This window comes from Perca fluviatilis, chromosome 6, assembly GCF_010015445.1.
Source record: "Perca fluviatilis chromosome 6, GENO_Pfluv_1.0, whole genome shotgun sequence".
NCBI classification, from domain to species: Eukaryota; Metazoa; Chordata; class Actinopteri; order Perciformes; family Percidae; genus Perca; species Perca fluviatilis.
The window spans coordinates 34,228,678-34,246,965 of NC_053117.1; the positions used below are offsets into that span (position 1 = coordinate 34,228,678).

Sequence of the window (18,288 nt, forward strand, 5' to 3'; positions counted from 1 at the left end):
ACTTGGTTTGGAAGGTCTTTTAAAAAAGGTGGAAACCTTTCCCTGTTGAATCTAAATTAAACGTTACACATTAACTAAACTCCCAGTGAGATTCTTGCTCACCATTTCGGACAGTTTTGCAGTGACAAAAAATGTGTCAAAGTAACTTGTTACAGATGTGTTTAAGAAAGAAAAGAAAAAAACACATCCACTGAATACACAGTAAAAGATCTGTATTCATCTGCACAACTTGGAGCCAAATTAAAGTTACTACGTACTATTAACCTGTCACTTAAAAAGGGGCTTTAAGAAAAATGACTCAACAAAAAGATTGTTGGTTTGGATGGACATATCATCCTGCAGGAGTTAAGTTTTTAATAAAATGACCATTACTCACATCCCAGATACACCCTAGGTCATATTGAGTTACTTTCAGTCCCGCCTGCGTGCTTCCTGGCCCTATCTTGTACTTTTTTTTACTTATTGAAATGTATGACTAAGAAAAGCAACTATCAAAATCCTATTATTAAAGCTACTGTTACACGTATCAGCTTAAGTAATCAATTGGGTGACACGCGAGGGACGAATTTGGGACTTCTGTATCTTTTATCATTTAACAGATCAAATTGAAGCCCTGAAATCTCAGGACTTCTTTTAAATCTAGATAAACACACCACAAGGCGGTATCAAAGAAACGTTTTGTGCATTTCACTCTGAGTTGTGGCCCTCAACATCACAGACAAACAGCTGAAGGGAGGGCAGACAAGTGCCGCCGCAAACTTCACATAAAGTGCAAACTGACGAGGTTTTTCCCTTCACAGCTTCAGACCGGCCGAAGCTCCGGGGAAACCAGCAAGACAGAAGACGAGACGATCCACGGGCCAACATGTCCCCCACTCCTGCTGCTCGCTTTAATGGCTCTCTATCACCACGGGCTCGTACCCGCCTGCAGACACCCTGCAAAGATCCAAACATACGGGGACAACGGTCAGAGTGTGTGTGTGTGTGTGTGTGTGTGTGTGTGTGTGTGTGTGTGTGTGTGTGTGTGTGTGTGTGTGTGAGTGTGTGCGTGCGCGTGCGCGTGTGTGTGAACAAGTTATAAGTGAGCACACCCTGAAGAAGGCTGTCTGTGCTGCTACGGGTGAGTTGCTTCTCCCTACATCTTTAACATTTTCTATTATGAAATAGCCAGTAAAATAAAGGCTTTTTAAATCATTTTGAAGAAGAGAGTCTTGGATTTTTTTTTTTTTTTTTTCTACACTTAATTGAATTCCCAACCCCAAAGCGCACCTTCAAACATCTGACTGAACTTCCTGGTGATTACCCTGGACTTTTTTTTGTCTTTCCAAGTTATTTAATGCTCACTTTTACGGTTACCACGTACATTTATTTACAGTTTATTGCGTAGCGTCAAACTGATGTAAGTCATAAGAAAGGGGGGCTTTCAACCGAAATGTGTGGAAACCGAAGTGTTGTTTAAGACTTCTTTTTGGAAAATGTATCTGAGTTCTATTTGGATTGGTGGGTTATAGTGAGAGAAAACAAAAACTAATGCCTTAAACATAATATTGATTTTGGTAAAGTATGTTGATGCTTGTTTACTTCAGGCAGTTCAGCAGATTTGATAAAGTTATGTGAAAGGGATAAAAGGAAAAGAGGAAGAGATAGACAGATGTTTTTATTTAACTTTTATTTATACAGGTAATCTCATTGAGACACAGGGTCTCATTCTCAAGAGAGAACTGTTAAAACCAGATCGTGGCAGTGAGGGGTGAATCAAGGAGAGGATGACATTTGAAAGTGAAGAAAAGTCCGAACCGAGCTGCTCACCTGTTTCCAAGCCTGATGCCGCTGAGCGCAGTGGTTCCATCTCTGTTGACGAACAGACGCAGATTGCTGTCTGAAAGCCAGAAACACAGAAACGGAGTTAGCAGCCGCTGACATAAACCAGAAGGCGTCGACACACAGACAATAAAAAGGTGACAAAACGCAGCGCTGGAGAAGGAGAGCTCGGTCCAAAGATGGTGCAGGAGTTAACGGTCATCAATATTATGCTGTCAGAGTAACTTTTAAACCTTCACACAAAAGAGATTCACTGTAAACAAAGGAGAACATGTTAAAGAGCGATAGCCTCCATCTCACACCATCGCCTGTGGAGTTAAGACTACATTTCCCATAAACCACTCATCTTCCCAACATCTTCATCGAGGGGCGTGTCGATGCTCACAAGCTAATAAAGTAATGAGTAGCTTGTGTTTTTGTTCCAGCAGTGGTCCAATTTTTTAATGAACACTTTTAGATGTGGTGTTTAGATGTAGAACCTTTCAGCTGTTAATCATGTCTGAAATGGCTCTTTATGATGGGTTTATTTATTTGTTGTACTGTGTATTTGTTGTGTAATGTGAATGTATTGTCTATTAGTTTTTTTGTCTGTAGTTGATTTGGTGGCAGATGAGTTCAAATCTAGACTAATCATTTATTGGCAAACATCGTGTAAACGAACAAACTGGGACTTTCTCTAACATTTTATGCGACATGCCAAGCAGCATGTTTTGGTTCTGTCTGTACTTTTGGAGCCATAAAGGAACTTCTAATTGATGATCTTCTCTGTTTCTTTCTTTGTCAGTTTTTGGGCAATCACCACAGAATTTCGCAAGTTAAGTTTTCTGCTTTCCTTGGCAAGTTGCTGTTCGGTCCCATCGCCTGCTACCCTACAATTCTCTCGTGTCTTATAGAAAATGAACAGGGCCAGACTCTACGTTGCACTGCGTTCAGAAAGTTTTCCCCCTTGAAGGGCCCTTTGTCAGCTGGTAACTTTCCCAAAACGGCAATCCAACATTCACGCTGGGATTGGCCAGCTGATTGGAGCTGAGAAAGGAGACAGAGTTCGAACTTCTCTCTTAGCTCCCCTTTTTCACCATTCTTGATACAACTATTTTCTCAAAGTATTTACAGATTGTTATTCTTTATTTTATAAAGGACAACACACATTATGTAAATGTGAATGTGCCAGTGTTAGCCAGCCAGCTAATTTTCAGCTGTAGTCCTTTGGCCAGATGATTTTAGAACGGAGCAACAGGAAGCAGCAAGACATTAGCACAGTTACACATCAACAGTATCCAGTAGATGAATAACTGAAAACAATTGTCCGTACATGTGTCGGTTATCATTTTTTTAACAATGTCATGTCTACCTCCTCTCTTTGACGGCGAGCTTTTCAACCGCTTTTGAGTGTGGCAAAACAACTCTAAACACCTTTGATTTTGGACTTGGACGAACAACACGTTGAACGAACTAGTTATGATTGAGCATAAGTCGACCTTTAACCAGAGAGCCATAACAGGAAACAACAGAGCTGACTTTTGCCATCTTTTGCCTTTCAACATCTCTCACACACACACACACACACACACACACACACACACACACACACACACACACACACACACACACACACACACAACACACACACAATTTCGGTTAGAAAATTAAACCAAAGCCTGGGGTAATGTTATTACAGTTTATTAACAACGTTCCACACATTTAAACCACGATATATTGATTTTTTTATCGTCATCGCCACGTCAACTGGCGCAATTAACGTAACGCAAAAGGCTGCGACATATCACGAAAGACACTCAGAGATATTTTGTGTTAGTTGAAAGAAAATATCAGTAAAAACTGCACTTTAAAATTTTCTTTTTTTAGTGGTGCCTTTTATATTTAATTCAATGTTCAATTTGTTCAATAAAAGAATGTTGGAAATGATTTCCTCTCATTTTTTATAAATTCAATAAGCAGTTTGTTGTATTTTAGCAGAATACTGAAGCAGAACTGAGTACACTTTAATATCTGTTAATGTATCGCAAGTAATACCATTATCGCGATATTCAACAACGTTATCGCAGATTGCTTATTTTCCTCATATCGTGCAGCCCTACTTCTAATGCAGCATTTGTAAAATAGTTTCACCTTGTTGTTGTTGATATTGAATGAAAATGTCCAACGAGGTCACATGAACACAGATTTATTATTTACTGAAAAGATGAAGGGCTGAGTTTTCAGTGTTTCACTCCACCATATGGATGGATGGAAAACTTTACAGATTTGTGCTGTAAAACTCACACGTTTATAGCAATCTGCTTGTTTCCTTCCTTGCATATTGTGATAAATGATCTAACTGAAGATTTTCAACCTTATCTTTATTGAGCATGTGTTTTTAACAGGCCTGTGTCAAAGTCCACTCTCTTGTAACTAAACCCTTTGGTCTTTTAGCTTCAGCTGCATTTCTGCTTGTTTTTTCCTTGTTTTAAGCTCTAAATAAATCAATACCTGGGATTATTCTTTCTAAGCGGTTATAAACTCCCACTGTACCTTCAGTGTTGTTGATATCGGCAAAGTTTTGGCTTTGGACAATTTTCTCCACAATGTCGTCTGCATCCATGCGAGTGTCGTTTACCCAAGAGGGCTGACTCACCACCGAGTCCTGCTTCCGCCTGAAATACAGCGATGAGAAAAAAGAAAAGAGGAAAAATGTAGTTAGTTAATGTAGTATAATCCCATGACCAGAGCACTGACGAAAGACTGTGCTCTGTGTCTGTACCTGGGGGGCCTGTTAGGGGGTAAGATGGGCCGCGGGGGTCGAGGGGGTCTTTCTGGACGTCCGGCGTCCTTGTCGCCCTCTGTAGGTGTGTCAGCAGTGAAGCCCAAGCCCCCAGAGGCGCTGCTTCCTGTCGAGGTGTTCCTGCGGTGTGTGAGGTCTGACAGGCTGGAGGAGCAGGAGTGCTCAGTGCTGTAGCCTGCAGCGACACAAGAAGGGGAGTTTATCAAGTCATAGGAGACATTAGAAGACATCAGCTGTGTGCCACTTTGGGTAGGTAGTCTCACTTTGCCAGACCTTCCTCCACAAGCGCTGCGGAGGAGGGTCTGGCTAGTCCACACAGCATTCCAGGATGGGAGAAAAACCTGCTCTGGTTTATTATTTTCTTCAAACCAATCACAATCGTCATGGGCGGTGCTAAGCTCCGCACGGAGCCGCTGCAAAATAGCCTCGGGAAGGAACTTGTTTTGGTGGAACGTGTGTACGTTCAAAAGTTGTTTAACTCGTGCCAGAGAACTCAAATTTGGACAGACAGTTTAGCTAGCTGTCTGGATTTACCCTGCAGAGATCTGAGGAGCAGTTAACCATAGTCCTCAGAAATCCACCGGAGTTTAAAATTCCAACACAAAGAAAGCGGATGGTAACAGACATCGGCGAAAAGACATGCATCCGGCAGAATTTCCCGCGGCACTTCGTGGATATAGACTATTGGATAGGTAATCTCCTACAAAAATATTGGGAAATTACAGGACCCATATAAAAAAAAAAATTGTATTCCTTATTTTGGAAAGGCATTTTTCTGGAATATCAAAATACGTTATAATGAAGGCTACATGTGGGAACTGCAGGTGAATCTTTTACCTAAGATTTGGGGTTTTAAAATGTTTGTATCATGTACCAGAGATTTTGCTGTGCTGGCTGGCATAGCTGGAGTTACGAGAGTGACCAGACTGGAAGACTTCTGCAGTACTGGAGTGGTTCGCTTCGGATTCTTCAAGGAGACCTGAATGCACCAAAAGGAGGAAAACAACACGGTTACCACCTCATTTGTATTTATTTTGAATCAAAATATTTTTTCATTCAGACATCAAGAAGTCTTGGTTTACTTTCACAGTAGAGATGCAGAACTCAGAGATGGCAGCCATTTCTGACTCACAAATGTTGTAATTTACAACCATGTACGGTTTGTTTCTGTAAAGTCAAACTGTTTTTAGGTTTTCCATAACTGCTTTTGTAAACCAACCTTTGCATGTGACGAAACGTTGATCAATACTCTTGAAAATGTGCACTTTTTTTCTCGCGCGGTGAAGGTGCTTTAGACATATTACTGTACCAGATACTCCGCTGTTGTGAACAACCTCAGCCTTTCAAGTTGTTTTCCAAGTTGGAACAAAAACAGGTTTAATTTTTATTTTTTTATTTTTTATTAAACTGAACAAAATACTAACATTGTCTACTAGTTTTCCACGCAGGGGAACATCTTCTCAAAAATATCTTTTTAGAACTTCTTCCGGGAAGGTTTTTGGCTCAGAATGAAAACCATCTGGCTCGGGGGTTGAGCCAAGATCTAAAAGACTAGAGTCCAGTCTCAAGTACACTATATCTTATGGTTCATACTATTCTTAATCTCATGTCTTTTTGACATCATTTTTACTGAGAACTATTTTTTTTATTACTTCTAAGGTTAAGAGTTCAGTAGTTGTTTAGTTGTTCTGGAATTTGAAGTGCTCTGTGTTTGTCATTGATGATCTGTTCTCGGTCTAAACTTTGTCTCAATTCCTTTTACAACCTGACACTTTACTGTACTTGGAAATCGGGGTGGGATTCAATACCATTTTATTTATTCTAAACCTGGTAGCAAATCTGATCATTCTTTCAAATCCCTCAACATATGAGAATAACACCCAAATACTTTGTACAACGTTTGTTTCCAGATACAGTATATTACACATTTACACTACCGGTCAAAAGTTTGGGGTCACTTAGAAATTTCCATTCTACTCCATTACAGACAGAATACCAGCTGAGATCAGTTGCATTGTTTTTGTTTTTGTTTTAAACCAGGGCAGCAGATTTTGACTGTTGTAGAAAGAAGTGGCTGATCTTTAATGCAATATCTACATTGCCCATTATCAGCAACCATTCATCCAATGTCCCAAAGGCACACTCTGTTTACTAATCTGATATCATTTTAAAAGGCTAACTGAGAAAACATTGGAGAACCCTTTTGCAATTATGTAAGCACATAATGTAATCTGAAAACGGTTGCCCTGGTTAAAAAAACAATGCTGATCTCAGCTGATATTCTCTCTATAATGTAGTGGAATGGAAATTTCTAAGTGACCCCAAACGTTTGACCGGTAGTGTACATACCTACTCTTTTGATTGTATATATTGCTCTTTTTTAAGAAAAAGAAAAAAAAAAGATTTGATTACTTATACAGTGATCTTAAGGCAAACTTTGTCTGTCATGCCAAAACAATTCATGCCCCCTGTGCATAAATTAAATAATTTCTAAAAAATGTAATGTGCAAATGAAAATTGCAAGTTAAACTTGCAATTTGAAAAAGTTCAAAGTTAAACGACCCAAAACGGCCATCAGTTTTAGAAACAAAAGACACCAATCTCTCCAAATGTACTGAGAGTGCCCTTGAGAGCAAGAAAGGCTTTGTCATATTTTGCATTTATCTTTTCTTCCTCTACAATAAAATCTATCCATCTGGTACACGTTGTTCTATCTAAAAGAATCTTGACAGCATTGCAAGCATCAAAGCACACATTGTTTGCTTATTGTTCCTTCATGAAACAGATTATTTCAACTTTACATGCCCTCAACATTTTCCCCCTGGTTATGTATGACCCCTTGAATTGGCTCTGCGTGCCCCCAGGGGGAGTACAACCCTGACTAAAAAAAAGTCTAAATTTTTCTGCCCAGATGTGAGTTGTACCTGAGCTGATGATGGAGGGTCGCGGCTTGCTGGCTCGTCCCAGGGAAACCCCTCCAGCTGGCCCTGGCTCGGCTGTTCCCTCCCCCTTACAGTCCAGCTGCAGGGTGTGTTCTTGTCCTGGGATGGAGATGGACTTTGCTGTGCTGGGAGGCCTGCAGGAAAAAAAGAAAGCACAACTTATCAGTCTGGAAAAGATTAAATGAGGACAGAGCTGCTTAGCTTGGCAACGCACAGATAAGATTCATTTTATTGTCTGTGGGGAAACTGAGCTAACAAAAGGACAGAGGAGCAAAAATGTTTTAACAATGTGGTCAAAAGGTTAAAAATGTACATAAATTACTAAGACACCAATTAATACCTGTAAACACACCTCCAACACATATGTTGACTTGTTTTGACAAAAAGGCAGAGGCAAAATACCAACAACAAAAGAGAAAAACACACAAAACTTAAACGTGTGACATCAATTTTTACAATGTGACAAAAAACAGGTATAGAGATATAAAAACCTCTATGATTTTAGAAATGATTGTATTTAACTGCATTTCAAGAGACAAGAATTGGTAACAATTTACTTGAAGGTATCGACATAATCATGACATGACACGGTCATAACTATGACACGACACTTGACATAATTACATCCTGTTTAATGTCAAGTTGTCTTAATAAGGACACTCCAAAGAAATTTAATGTCAAGTTGTCATGACAAATACATCCGCTGATAATGTCATCCTGGGTAATGTCAAGTTGTCATTACAAAGACATTCCAAATAAATGTAATGTCAACTTGTCATGACCAAGACAACTTCTGGTAATGTCACTTTGATTAATGTCAACTTGTCATAATCAAGACAACCCAAACAATGTCAACTTGTCATGACAAAAACCCAATGACACTTAATGACAGAAGTCATAAATGTTTATGACTTGTTTATAACTTTTATGACACGCTCATGTCATGTCATAGTTATGACGGTGTCATGTCACAATTATGTCGATACCTTCAAGTACAGCGTTACCCAACAATTCAGTCCTAGTCAGATCTTCGTCAGGTCAAAATGTTTTAAAAATGATTTCCACACTCATATTGAGACTAATAGGCTGATGGAGGGTATGTGATGAATAATGTGTGGTTAATCGTTCAACCTATATATTTAGAAGTCACTGTGACACAAAGACAGACCATCCTGAAATCTCACAATTTGAAATACTCACGTTTTAAAACACGGATCGCCAGACAGCAGGGTCATTCCAATGATCACCTTTAAAAAGACGTAAGAAGCAATTTCACCACAGAATTTTAACATGCATTGCTTTTTCATTTGCAAAACATGATAAAAAGGTAAATGTCAGCAACAGCAAACGTGTCTGTTTTATTAACATGTGAAGAGATGCTCTCTTCTTATCTCTGATCTAACAGTAACAAAATGCTGAAATACTTTTCCATAGTTGTGAAATTGCTGCCTTTTGTTCTTTGTGGTGCATGTTCTTTCCCTTTCCTGCTTTCCTGCACTACGGTATCACGAAAGGGCAGTGGTGGAAGAAGTACTCAGATATTTTACTTAAGTAAAAGTAGCAATATTACAGTGTTAAAATACTCTTGTTACAAGTAAAAGCCCTGCATTCAAAATCCTATTTAAGTAAAAGTAGAAAAACATTAGCATCAGAATGTCAATCATAAATAACTACTTATTATGCAGAATGGGTCATTTCAGAATCATATATATTTTATTACTGGATTATAATTATTGATGAATGAATGTGTTCATCACTATAAACTCCAGTATAACTTCGATAACTGACCTATATTGTTGTGGGAAGCAATGATGAACATGTTTCTACTGAACAGTCTGTTGGCTGCTTTAATAAAAACAAACTGGAAAAGCTTGGAGTGGATTTCCAGTAAGCTCACTGTCGTGCGATTTACGCACACAACATGACGTCTTCCAGAGGAATGAGATGACAAAACTACTCGTGACTGTCTTGGCTTTGTTTTTACATAGCCGTGTGAGTGGAGGAACTCTGGGTGGCGCTGCAGAGTGAACAAACCAGAACCCACAGAGACATTAAACTGCTTCAGTGTTCAGCACTTATGAATAAATGGTGATTTGGGGGCTAAGGTGACATCTTCAAATTGTTTTATTTTTTTTTTTTTTGTCAAACCAACAAAATATTCAGTTTATGATCACGTAAGACAGAGAAAAGCAGCAAATCCTCACAATTGAGAAACTGAAACTAGGGAATGTTTACAAAAGAATTGATGATCAATTATCTGTAGCTGTGAAAAATTGATTCATTGACTTCTCGTTTCAGCGCTAGATGGAATTAAAGTACTAAAACATATTTGCTTTTCGACAGAAAAACCGAAGCACTTAAATGACATACATGACAGAGGGATTATTGATCCTCTACCTTATCACGCGGACCGCTTCGGGCTACATTTGTGGAGTGGAAGCAATCAATAAAACGTCAAATGTCAAAGATCAAAGTCTCACGGTTAATGATAAAGCTTGCTTCAGGCATAGAATTTATGATGCAATTAAATTCTTGTTTATACCGTGAGGGCACAGACTTGTAAAATAAAACAGCCATCTCCTTGCCTTCAGTATTGAGTTGTCCTGCCGTGTGTTCTTGGTGTCGTATCCCTCCAGCAGACAGCAGCGCACAGTGGAGCCAGAACCCGCAAACTCCGCCATGTTGAGGTCTGTGAAGCCCAGCTGAGGATAAGGAAGAAGAAAAGAACAGTTTAATCTAGATTCACTAATGGAGGGCTTCACTGGCCACGTTTGGCACAACAGATTTCTGCGACACCCATCATTTTGCACACCTAGCAATTTCACATTGTGAAAGTCCCAAGCTTTTGAAGTTTTAATGTATGACAGGGTGGAAAAACCCCACATCTTAAAGCGCCCATATTACGCTCATTTTCAGGTTTATAATTGTATTTTGAGGTTGTACCAGAATAGGTTTACATGGTTTAATTTTTAATAAATCTAATATATTTGTTGTACTGCACATTGCTGCAACTCCTCTTTTCACCCTGTGTGTTGAGTTCTCCGTTTTAGCTACAGAGTGAGGCATCTCACTTCTGTACCATCTCTGTTGGGAGTCGCACATGCTAGCTAGGTAAGGACTACTAGCTAGCTACTACTACTAGCTAGCGGCACTAGCAGCAGCGCTAGCAGACGAGTTCTATACAGTCCTTCCAGAAAAATGCAGAATTTTTTTTTTTTGTGATTGTTGCGGGCAAAAATCCTTGATTATGCGGCACGTTTTCTTAAAAAATGCGATGGAATATGCGGGATATTTATGCAATTTTTAATGCGATGAAATTGCGGGAACTTGCAAAAACTGCGGTTTGATGAAAAAGAGAAAAAAAAGTGATTCCCCCAACACCCTGCTTTTCTATGATGTTGACGTCGCGTAATTACGTCACTTCATAACATTCCCATGGCAACAGGGGGAAATGGCTGCTCTTGTGTGAAGTAAACGCAACATTTTTCAACTTTCTGCTAAGATATATGTGATTTTTTTGCAACAAAAATGCGGGGATTATGAAATCACGCAAGCCCCACATATTTTGCGCGGAAATCGGCAATTTATGCAGCGAAAGTGCGGCGTATTTGAAGAATGAAGGCTGTATTTTTAAAGTGGCTTTGATGAAGGCAGAAAGATAATTACATTTTAAACAGTTTGCTGATAATATCCTCCACAGATACGCTGAGTGAGCAGTTGGTGGTGTTGCTATTTAACTAATTAATTGAGTCTCTGTGACCTCAATTAAGTACAACATGAAAGGTAGGCCAGAGCAGGACTAATGTCGATCTCCCATTTGGGAATGACTCCTCGGAATCTAGGGCACACCAAACGGGTGAAATTATCCTTTTCACAACCCATCAGTGAGAACTACGGGAGGGAAGTAATGCAGAGGGATTCCCATTGCAAGATCAGTTTGTTTGTGGGTTCACATCTACATGTTTTGGTCCACGAGTGATCTCTCGCTTTGTTTATTTATCTTCCCAAAATACAACCAAAAGCTTCACTACCTCGTTAAAAAATACGTAAGAGAAAATAGAGAGGGAGAGCAGGAAAACATGAAGCACAAAAAGCTAAAATAAATAGTCAAAAACAACTTTATATAGACTGTATTGCTTACTACGGGGCTCCAGATTGCGACCAAATGGTCGCATTTTGCGACCAAAATTTGAGAGTATGCGACTGAATTTTACATCCAGTCGCACATGTGCGACCAGTAAATTTGCCCCCTTTTTTTACACGTTGAAATTTTGGTACCTGAGAGCGCGTAAGCGCAAGCTTATCTGTCCTCTCTGAAAATTGACAGAGAGCAGAGCTCTGACACAAACACGCACACTCAAGCAGAGCTGCAGACGATGCAAACTACGTCAGCTCTGCAGTTTTGTTGAAGTCACAGTGAGTCACGGAAATGCAGATAAAGTGGTTTCAAGTGTGGTTACAGTTTTTCATAACTTCGCAGACAGCGTTTGCTGCGATGCGATATGATATTAATGGCGAGCCGAAAGCGGTCGCGGTGCTGTTGATGTTACACTTCCTCGGAGACAAGCAGGCACAACTATTTCTTGCCCTGGTTACTGACTGACAGGCAGAGGTTGTGGCAGCAGTTGTCGTCGACTACGACAGCGCCAAACGATCGAATGTGGCGGCCTTTGTCGTTCCTGATCCAACACCCTGTGTCTGCCGGGTTGGGCAATAATCGGGCTGATATCCTGTAGTCTGAACCCGGCATTAGAATTTCTGATTTATACACAGCCCCAAATTACACTGATTAGGACTCTGCCTACATGACCTTTACCTCTAAAACAAACGTCACAGCTTTTTGCCGTATGGAAACTGCCTTTGTCTGAACTGAATGTGTGATGTTATTATTAATTAACTCTGCAGCTTCTCTCAAGCTAAAAGGTTCCCATTCTTCATTCTCCAGGTTTCCCTTTTCTTTAGGAGCTTCTGTTTTCATAGGTGTGTATTTAAAGGAAGCAAACTTCTAAGGAGGGAAGCTGGATATATTTAGCCAAAAGGAAACCTAAATGGAGGGTGGGCGAAAACAGAGGAAATGGTTCCTCTCGGGCAACAACGTGCACGCATCGACAAAAGTGTATCTTCACGAGGGGTTTGACCTTGCAATTAATTGACGAGGCATGACTCATTTGTCAGGAGCTCTTACAGTTACGGTTAGAGAGGTGTTGGCAGGATGTTCTGCAGATTCCCGGCAAGCGTGAACGTAAGGAATAAAGGTTTTGGATTTATTGTCACGCCCTGCTAGTGGCGTGATCGTCAAGCGCTGGGAGAAATGCTAATATTTACACGACATGGCATTAAGACGTACAGAGAGCTCATCTGTAACTGTTTCTGTGTGTTTATGAGCGTGAGAGGTGAGGCGACCCAGAGGGAGACGAAAGCTCTTACCTTCGTATATGTTTTTCCTCCTTTGAGTTCCTGCAGGGAAAACAGGAAGACAGTAATGAACCCGGTGATCCAACTTTATATTACAGTGGTCTCCAATTACAGGGCTCCCAACAAGATAGTTGAAATTACAGGCTGAGACTACACTCATGGTTCCTCAGAGCATGGCACTGAGGCGGCTTTCACATGGGAAATTTCAGCATCAAGTCTGCACTAAAATATCCTGGAGACATTTTTCGTGAGACTGTCTCCAACCCTCCTAAAACATCATGTACAATTATTTTAGTCAATCAAGTTTGTTAGTAGATGCAGTTCTGTACGGCTGGGTATCGATACAAGAGAAAAGACATCTACACATACAGGTTTAAATTTGGCACTTTTTTTTTTTTTAAGATGCCTACAATAAGCTGTATATAAGTGCTATGTTTCAATGTGAAGCAGGTCTTAACTACAAGGTTAAATATAACCACTTAAACAATGGTTATATTTAATCTAGACATCCAAAGATGTTGGAATTTTCTGGTCAAATTTAGCAAAGACAGACAGCTTGACAAAGTAGTGTGGTGTAGTTGTGAAGATGTAGAAGACAAATGCAAAAAGCATATACAAAAACCTGCTCCAGGTGATCCACACTGTTGGAAGATCCTTAACCGGACAGGTAAGTGCCCCGAGCATAGCAGCAGGTTTTCTCTTCATCAATAGGATACATGACGATGTTTATAACCTAGACATTTTAACATCTTTTGACCTGTAAATCACCTCGGCTGATTCATCATCATACTATACCATTGCAATGAAACATTACTGGATGGCAGGTATCCATTAAAATTGTACACTAATGTTTACAAGTTTGGTTCCCGTTTCAGTTTAAAGTGCACAATAATTCAGCATATAACAAGCTGGAGTTAACCAGCAACATGTTGCTTCAGCAAAGCTCTTCTTCAAACAAGATAAATAGAAGGTTAGTCTAGGGTTAGCACCGTTGGAATGTCAGCTGAACATACTATGGGCTGACAAATCACAGTTAAACCTCTTCAATCTAACCACTGAGCAGAGTGCAGAGGGCCCAAAGATAAACACACTAACTCAATATTCAGAGGCACATTGCACCGTTGTGCTTCAATAATGATCGAGGGTCATTTATGCTTTTCTGCACAACAAATTCAAAAATCCAAGTTCCAACAGTATTCTCCCCGGTCATGCAACACTGTGGGGACATTGACTAAATGGAAGTTTTAATATTTTTATTCTTCCTCTTCTGGGGCCAAAAGTATTTCCCTTTTCTTTTCTTTTTTTTTTTTTACTAACGACGATGGATGGGTAAATAATATCATTTATAACTATCGCATCCTTCACAACAGCAAATAATGACGGCACTCAAGTAAAACAGGTCTACAGCCACATCACTGTATGTTCTGACTCAACAGGATTGTAGATTTCTATTATTTCAGTTCAAATCCCAAAGATTGAAAGACACTGTATTGATCTTGCTTTAACTTGAGGGCACTTCTGAGAGTCTTACCTTCCTAACGGACACCCTGCAGACTGAAGGATCCAGGACGCCGGTGTGGGGATTGGCGCTCATTTTAGACACAAAGGTGAACCTCTTCCTCCAGCGAACGCAGTTCTCTCGAACCTCCTGTCTGTAAGGAGAAAAAAGGAACAGCAGGACCACATAAATATCTTTGGTATTCTGTATTCTTGTGCATCCAACGAATTATTCATTTTGAAATGCCTTTCTATTCCTGCTTACTCCTCGCTTCTTGAGTTGCAGACTTTGCTTAATGATAGTTTGATTCATTTTTCTCTTTGCCGAGGCAATAAATATAACAAAGACAAGACATCTTATGTAAAATGGCAGCAACCTAAAGTGTGTATTTATGTGTAGACCACGGCTATTTTCCTGACATTTAGGTCAAAGTCAAATGTTCTCAAGACTTGGCAACTCATAATTTTGATTCGTTGTGTTCTCTGACTTTAGAACAACCGATATTTTTTTCCTCCCAGTTATGTCATCCCGTTCTCACAGCTTCATGACCAGTGTGTCCACTGAGGAACAGAGCAACACTGAGAAAACATGTTGTGAGAAAGTTTTTCCAAAACTAACTGAATTACAGAGCGGATTCCCATGGCTTCTGACACTGATTACAGTTTTTCATTTTTGAAACTCAGCGGTTTCTTTTACTGATTTTGTGGGTAAATGCAGCATTTTGAGGATGGTGAACTGGTGACATTTTCTCAACAAGAAAGTCTTTAACGTATAACCTGGTTTGTCTCTCAAGATTTTCCCTCCTGTTTAACTGACAAGAAAACCTGTCAAGGAAACAGTGTACAATGGTCAAACGACTTCTGTAAAAACAGTTTATCTGGTCAGAAAATGCAAGTGGAAAACCTTTAAGTATCCATACATCCTGGCTAACGGGTGGGAACAAAGCAGAAGGTGTAAAAACAGATTGGTTTGTTTCTAAAAACAAAAGCTCATGGGACCAGAGATTTTTCTTTTGGAATGTAGATGTGTGAGACATCCTTGTTTGTTTAATATATCACTTGTGACATTTGATGTGCTGCCAAATCAAGATTCCCATCCAAATTTCTGCAGCCCAACATGTCGTCTGTAAAATTAGACAACACTCCTGTTTGTTTAGAGATGAAACTATGTTCGCCAGCAGCACTGTGAGGAAGTGTTTTCAGCTAAAGGCTAACATCAGCACTAACATGCTTTCACTAACATTAAGCATGCCAAATGTTGACCATGTTCACCATCTTAGTCTGAGGCTGGGATGTCTTTAGTAAGTTAAGGGATCATAGTTATTACAATTCATCTGGATGCTGACATTTCAAAATCACAAATGTCAAAAGTCAGAGGAAAAGTCAAAAGACATTGGAATTTATGCTCTGGGAATTATTGGTGTTTGTACCAAACTGAATGGCAATTGACTCGATACTTCTTGAGATATTTCAGTCTTGACCAAAGTGGTGGAAGCTGCCATCCACAGAGCAGCGGAGCACAGTGAGCAGGAGTAATTCTACGGTGTTATTTGTAGTTAAATATGAACGTCTCTGGTGCTAAAACAGGGAGACGTCCAAAGAAATTTAAAATAAAGTCAAGATGTTTGAAGTTGTACTCAAAATGCTACATACCAATTATGGGGGGGAAATCCTTACATGCAGGTCTTCATTATTTCTAAGTTATGAGAATCTACCCTGTTCTGTGAGCAACTATCATTCTGTCAACCAAAACATTTCAGTTAAATACCATCCCAGCAAAGAGCATCATCATTTGTGTGATTGGCCTGTCAATCACAAATGAAAGCAACAAAAAAAAAAGAAGCTGTGTTCATCTCTTAAAATGGCAAACCGCTCATTTAGAAACGTTCATTGGATTCTGTCCAACGCATGCTGAGAAGAAGTAGATCAACTGAATGGCCAAATGTTCCTGGAGTCACATGAGGCTTTCTTGATTCCAACATATAAATCACAGACACAGTGCTTCGTGCTGGGGTGGGACTGTATTTCACATCAAAAGGTGAAAGAGAAATACTGGTACTGATGAGCGGTTTCTATTGAAGCTACTTCAGAAACATCAAGTAAATACGAGTACAGCCTTGATATTCTTGATCATGTACATTTTGATAATGTAAACTTTCGAGTTTCAAGTTTCTTTTGTCATAGACCCTGTTAGACCACATACATGGTTAATTTTACAAACGGAGACATTTCCCTTCGTTTGTACCTTTCGTTTACACGCAAACGGAGAATTCGCCTCTGAAAACGAGTCTTTCTAAAAACTCCGGCCAGAGTGGAGATTGGAGCTAAATGAATACTTTAATGTTAACAGGAATAATGTACTTAATGTAAACGCGTAGTAGTGAGCACTCCATTCATTAGTATTTCCTGTGTACAAATAGACATCTTAGCCTGATGGTGTTAGCGGCAACGTCATGGGATCAGCAAAAACATTTGGATGTATTCTCTAGGGATCATTAATATACACAGGGAATCAATGGCAATCTGGCATAAAGTTGTTGAGATATCAGGATCTGGAACAAAGTGTTGGAGAAGTCGACTCAATCAGCTGATCGAGTCGTTGTTAAGTCCTGTTGCCAGGAGAACGGAATAAATTGGCACAATTTGACACAAACAAAAGAGCTGACATAATTAGTTGATTACTCGACTAATGGATTATTCAAATGTTCTGTTTGAATTGAATTCTATTTTATTACGTTTAATTTCAGTCGTTTGGATTCATGCTAATCAATGTACATGAGGCAGTTTGAGTTATTGTGTGAGACAGAATGTGCAAATTACACACACACACACACACACACACACACACACACACACACACACACACACACAATAGGGTAACTAGCAGCAGCTGCTCCTCAAACTCCCCTCCCCCCACCATTTCACCATTATCCATCGCTCCACTATGCGCTGTGCGATTTCTACCACTTCTATTCTATCTCTGCCTTTAACCACTTTTCAAACAATATATTTATTAAAATTGTCTTACACATACATGTGTCCACGCAAATACAACAATGACAAACATGTTAACCAAAGCTCACACTGAGGCACAAACAAACACAAAAACACCTGCCCCCACGGCTAAAATAAATCCTAGAGGAAACCCTGCTCCCTGATACCTCACAGCATTTTTAGTCTGAGCTCAATTATGTGAAGACAATGAAATACTGTGATTTATATATGTACAAAAGATGGTTTTATGTCTGAGAAGCGTTATTATGGAACCCACGCAACTTCTAGGCAAGACCCGCCCTTCAATAGCATTCACACACTACTATTGGCCAGGCATCCATGCTTACGCAAGGTAACGTAACCCGATTTGTTCAGGTCCTATCAGGGGTGTAGCACTTGGTCTGGGCCCTGTAGAAAGGCATTTTCTATGGGCCCCTACCCGCATCCACAGCTCTTCATTCTAGCATCTTTTTGGGCCCTCCTCACATGAGGGCCCTGGGTACTCAGTCCCCTTTTTCCCCCCGGTCCAACACCCCTGGGTCCTATCGGCTGACCAATCGGCTATCCTAACCTTAACCACTCAAGGTCAATGCCTAACCCCAACCAACCAAGCTGCTTCGTAGGGCGGGACTTGCCTAGAAGTTACGTGGGATCCATAATAACGCTTCTCAGACATAAAACCATCTTTTGTACATATATAAATCACAGTATTTCATTGTCTTCACATAATTGAGCTCAGACTAAAAATGCTGTGAGGTTTCTATCAGGGAGCAGGGTTTCCTCTAGGATTTATTTTAGCCGTGGGGGCAGGTCCGTTGTGTGTTTAATTAAGTCATG

At 40.0% G+C, this 18,288-nt stretch overlaps 1 protein-coding gene across 1 annotated transcript in view; it reads right to left on the reverse strand.

Annotated features, from left to right (window-relative positions):
- Window positions 1–573: 573 nt before the first annotated feature.
- Window positions 574–18,288, reverse strand: part of fam102aa (family with sequence similarity 102 member Aa) — a 35,626-nt gene continuing 17,911 nt past the window's right edge. The window contains exons 3-12 of the mRNA XM_039803503.1: window positions 14,492–14,612; window positions 12,973–13,002; window positions 10,131–10,247; window positions 8,746–8,792; window positions 7,528–7,679; window positions 5,478–5,582; window positions 4,583–4,778; window positions 4,354–4,475; window positions 1,810–1,879; window positions 574–936 (exon numbers count right to left, since the gene is read on the reverse strand). Of these exons, the coding sequence (XP_039659437.1) occupies window positions 891–936; window positions 1,810–1,879; window positions 4,354–4,475; window positions 4,583–4,778; window positions 5,478–5,582; window positions 7,528–7,679; window positions 8,746–8,792; window positions 10,131–10,247; window positions 12,973–13,002; window positions 14,492–14,612 (1,006 nt within the window). The 3' untranslated portion in view covers window positions 574–890. The remainder of the gene's footprint in view (window positions 937–1,809; window positions 1,880–4,353; window positions 4,476–4,582; window positions 4,779–5,477; window positions 5,583–7,527; window positions 7,680–8,745; window positions 8,793–10,130; window positions 10,248–12,972; window positions 13,003–14,491; window positions 14,613–18,288) is intronic.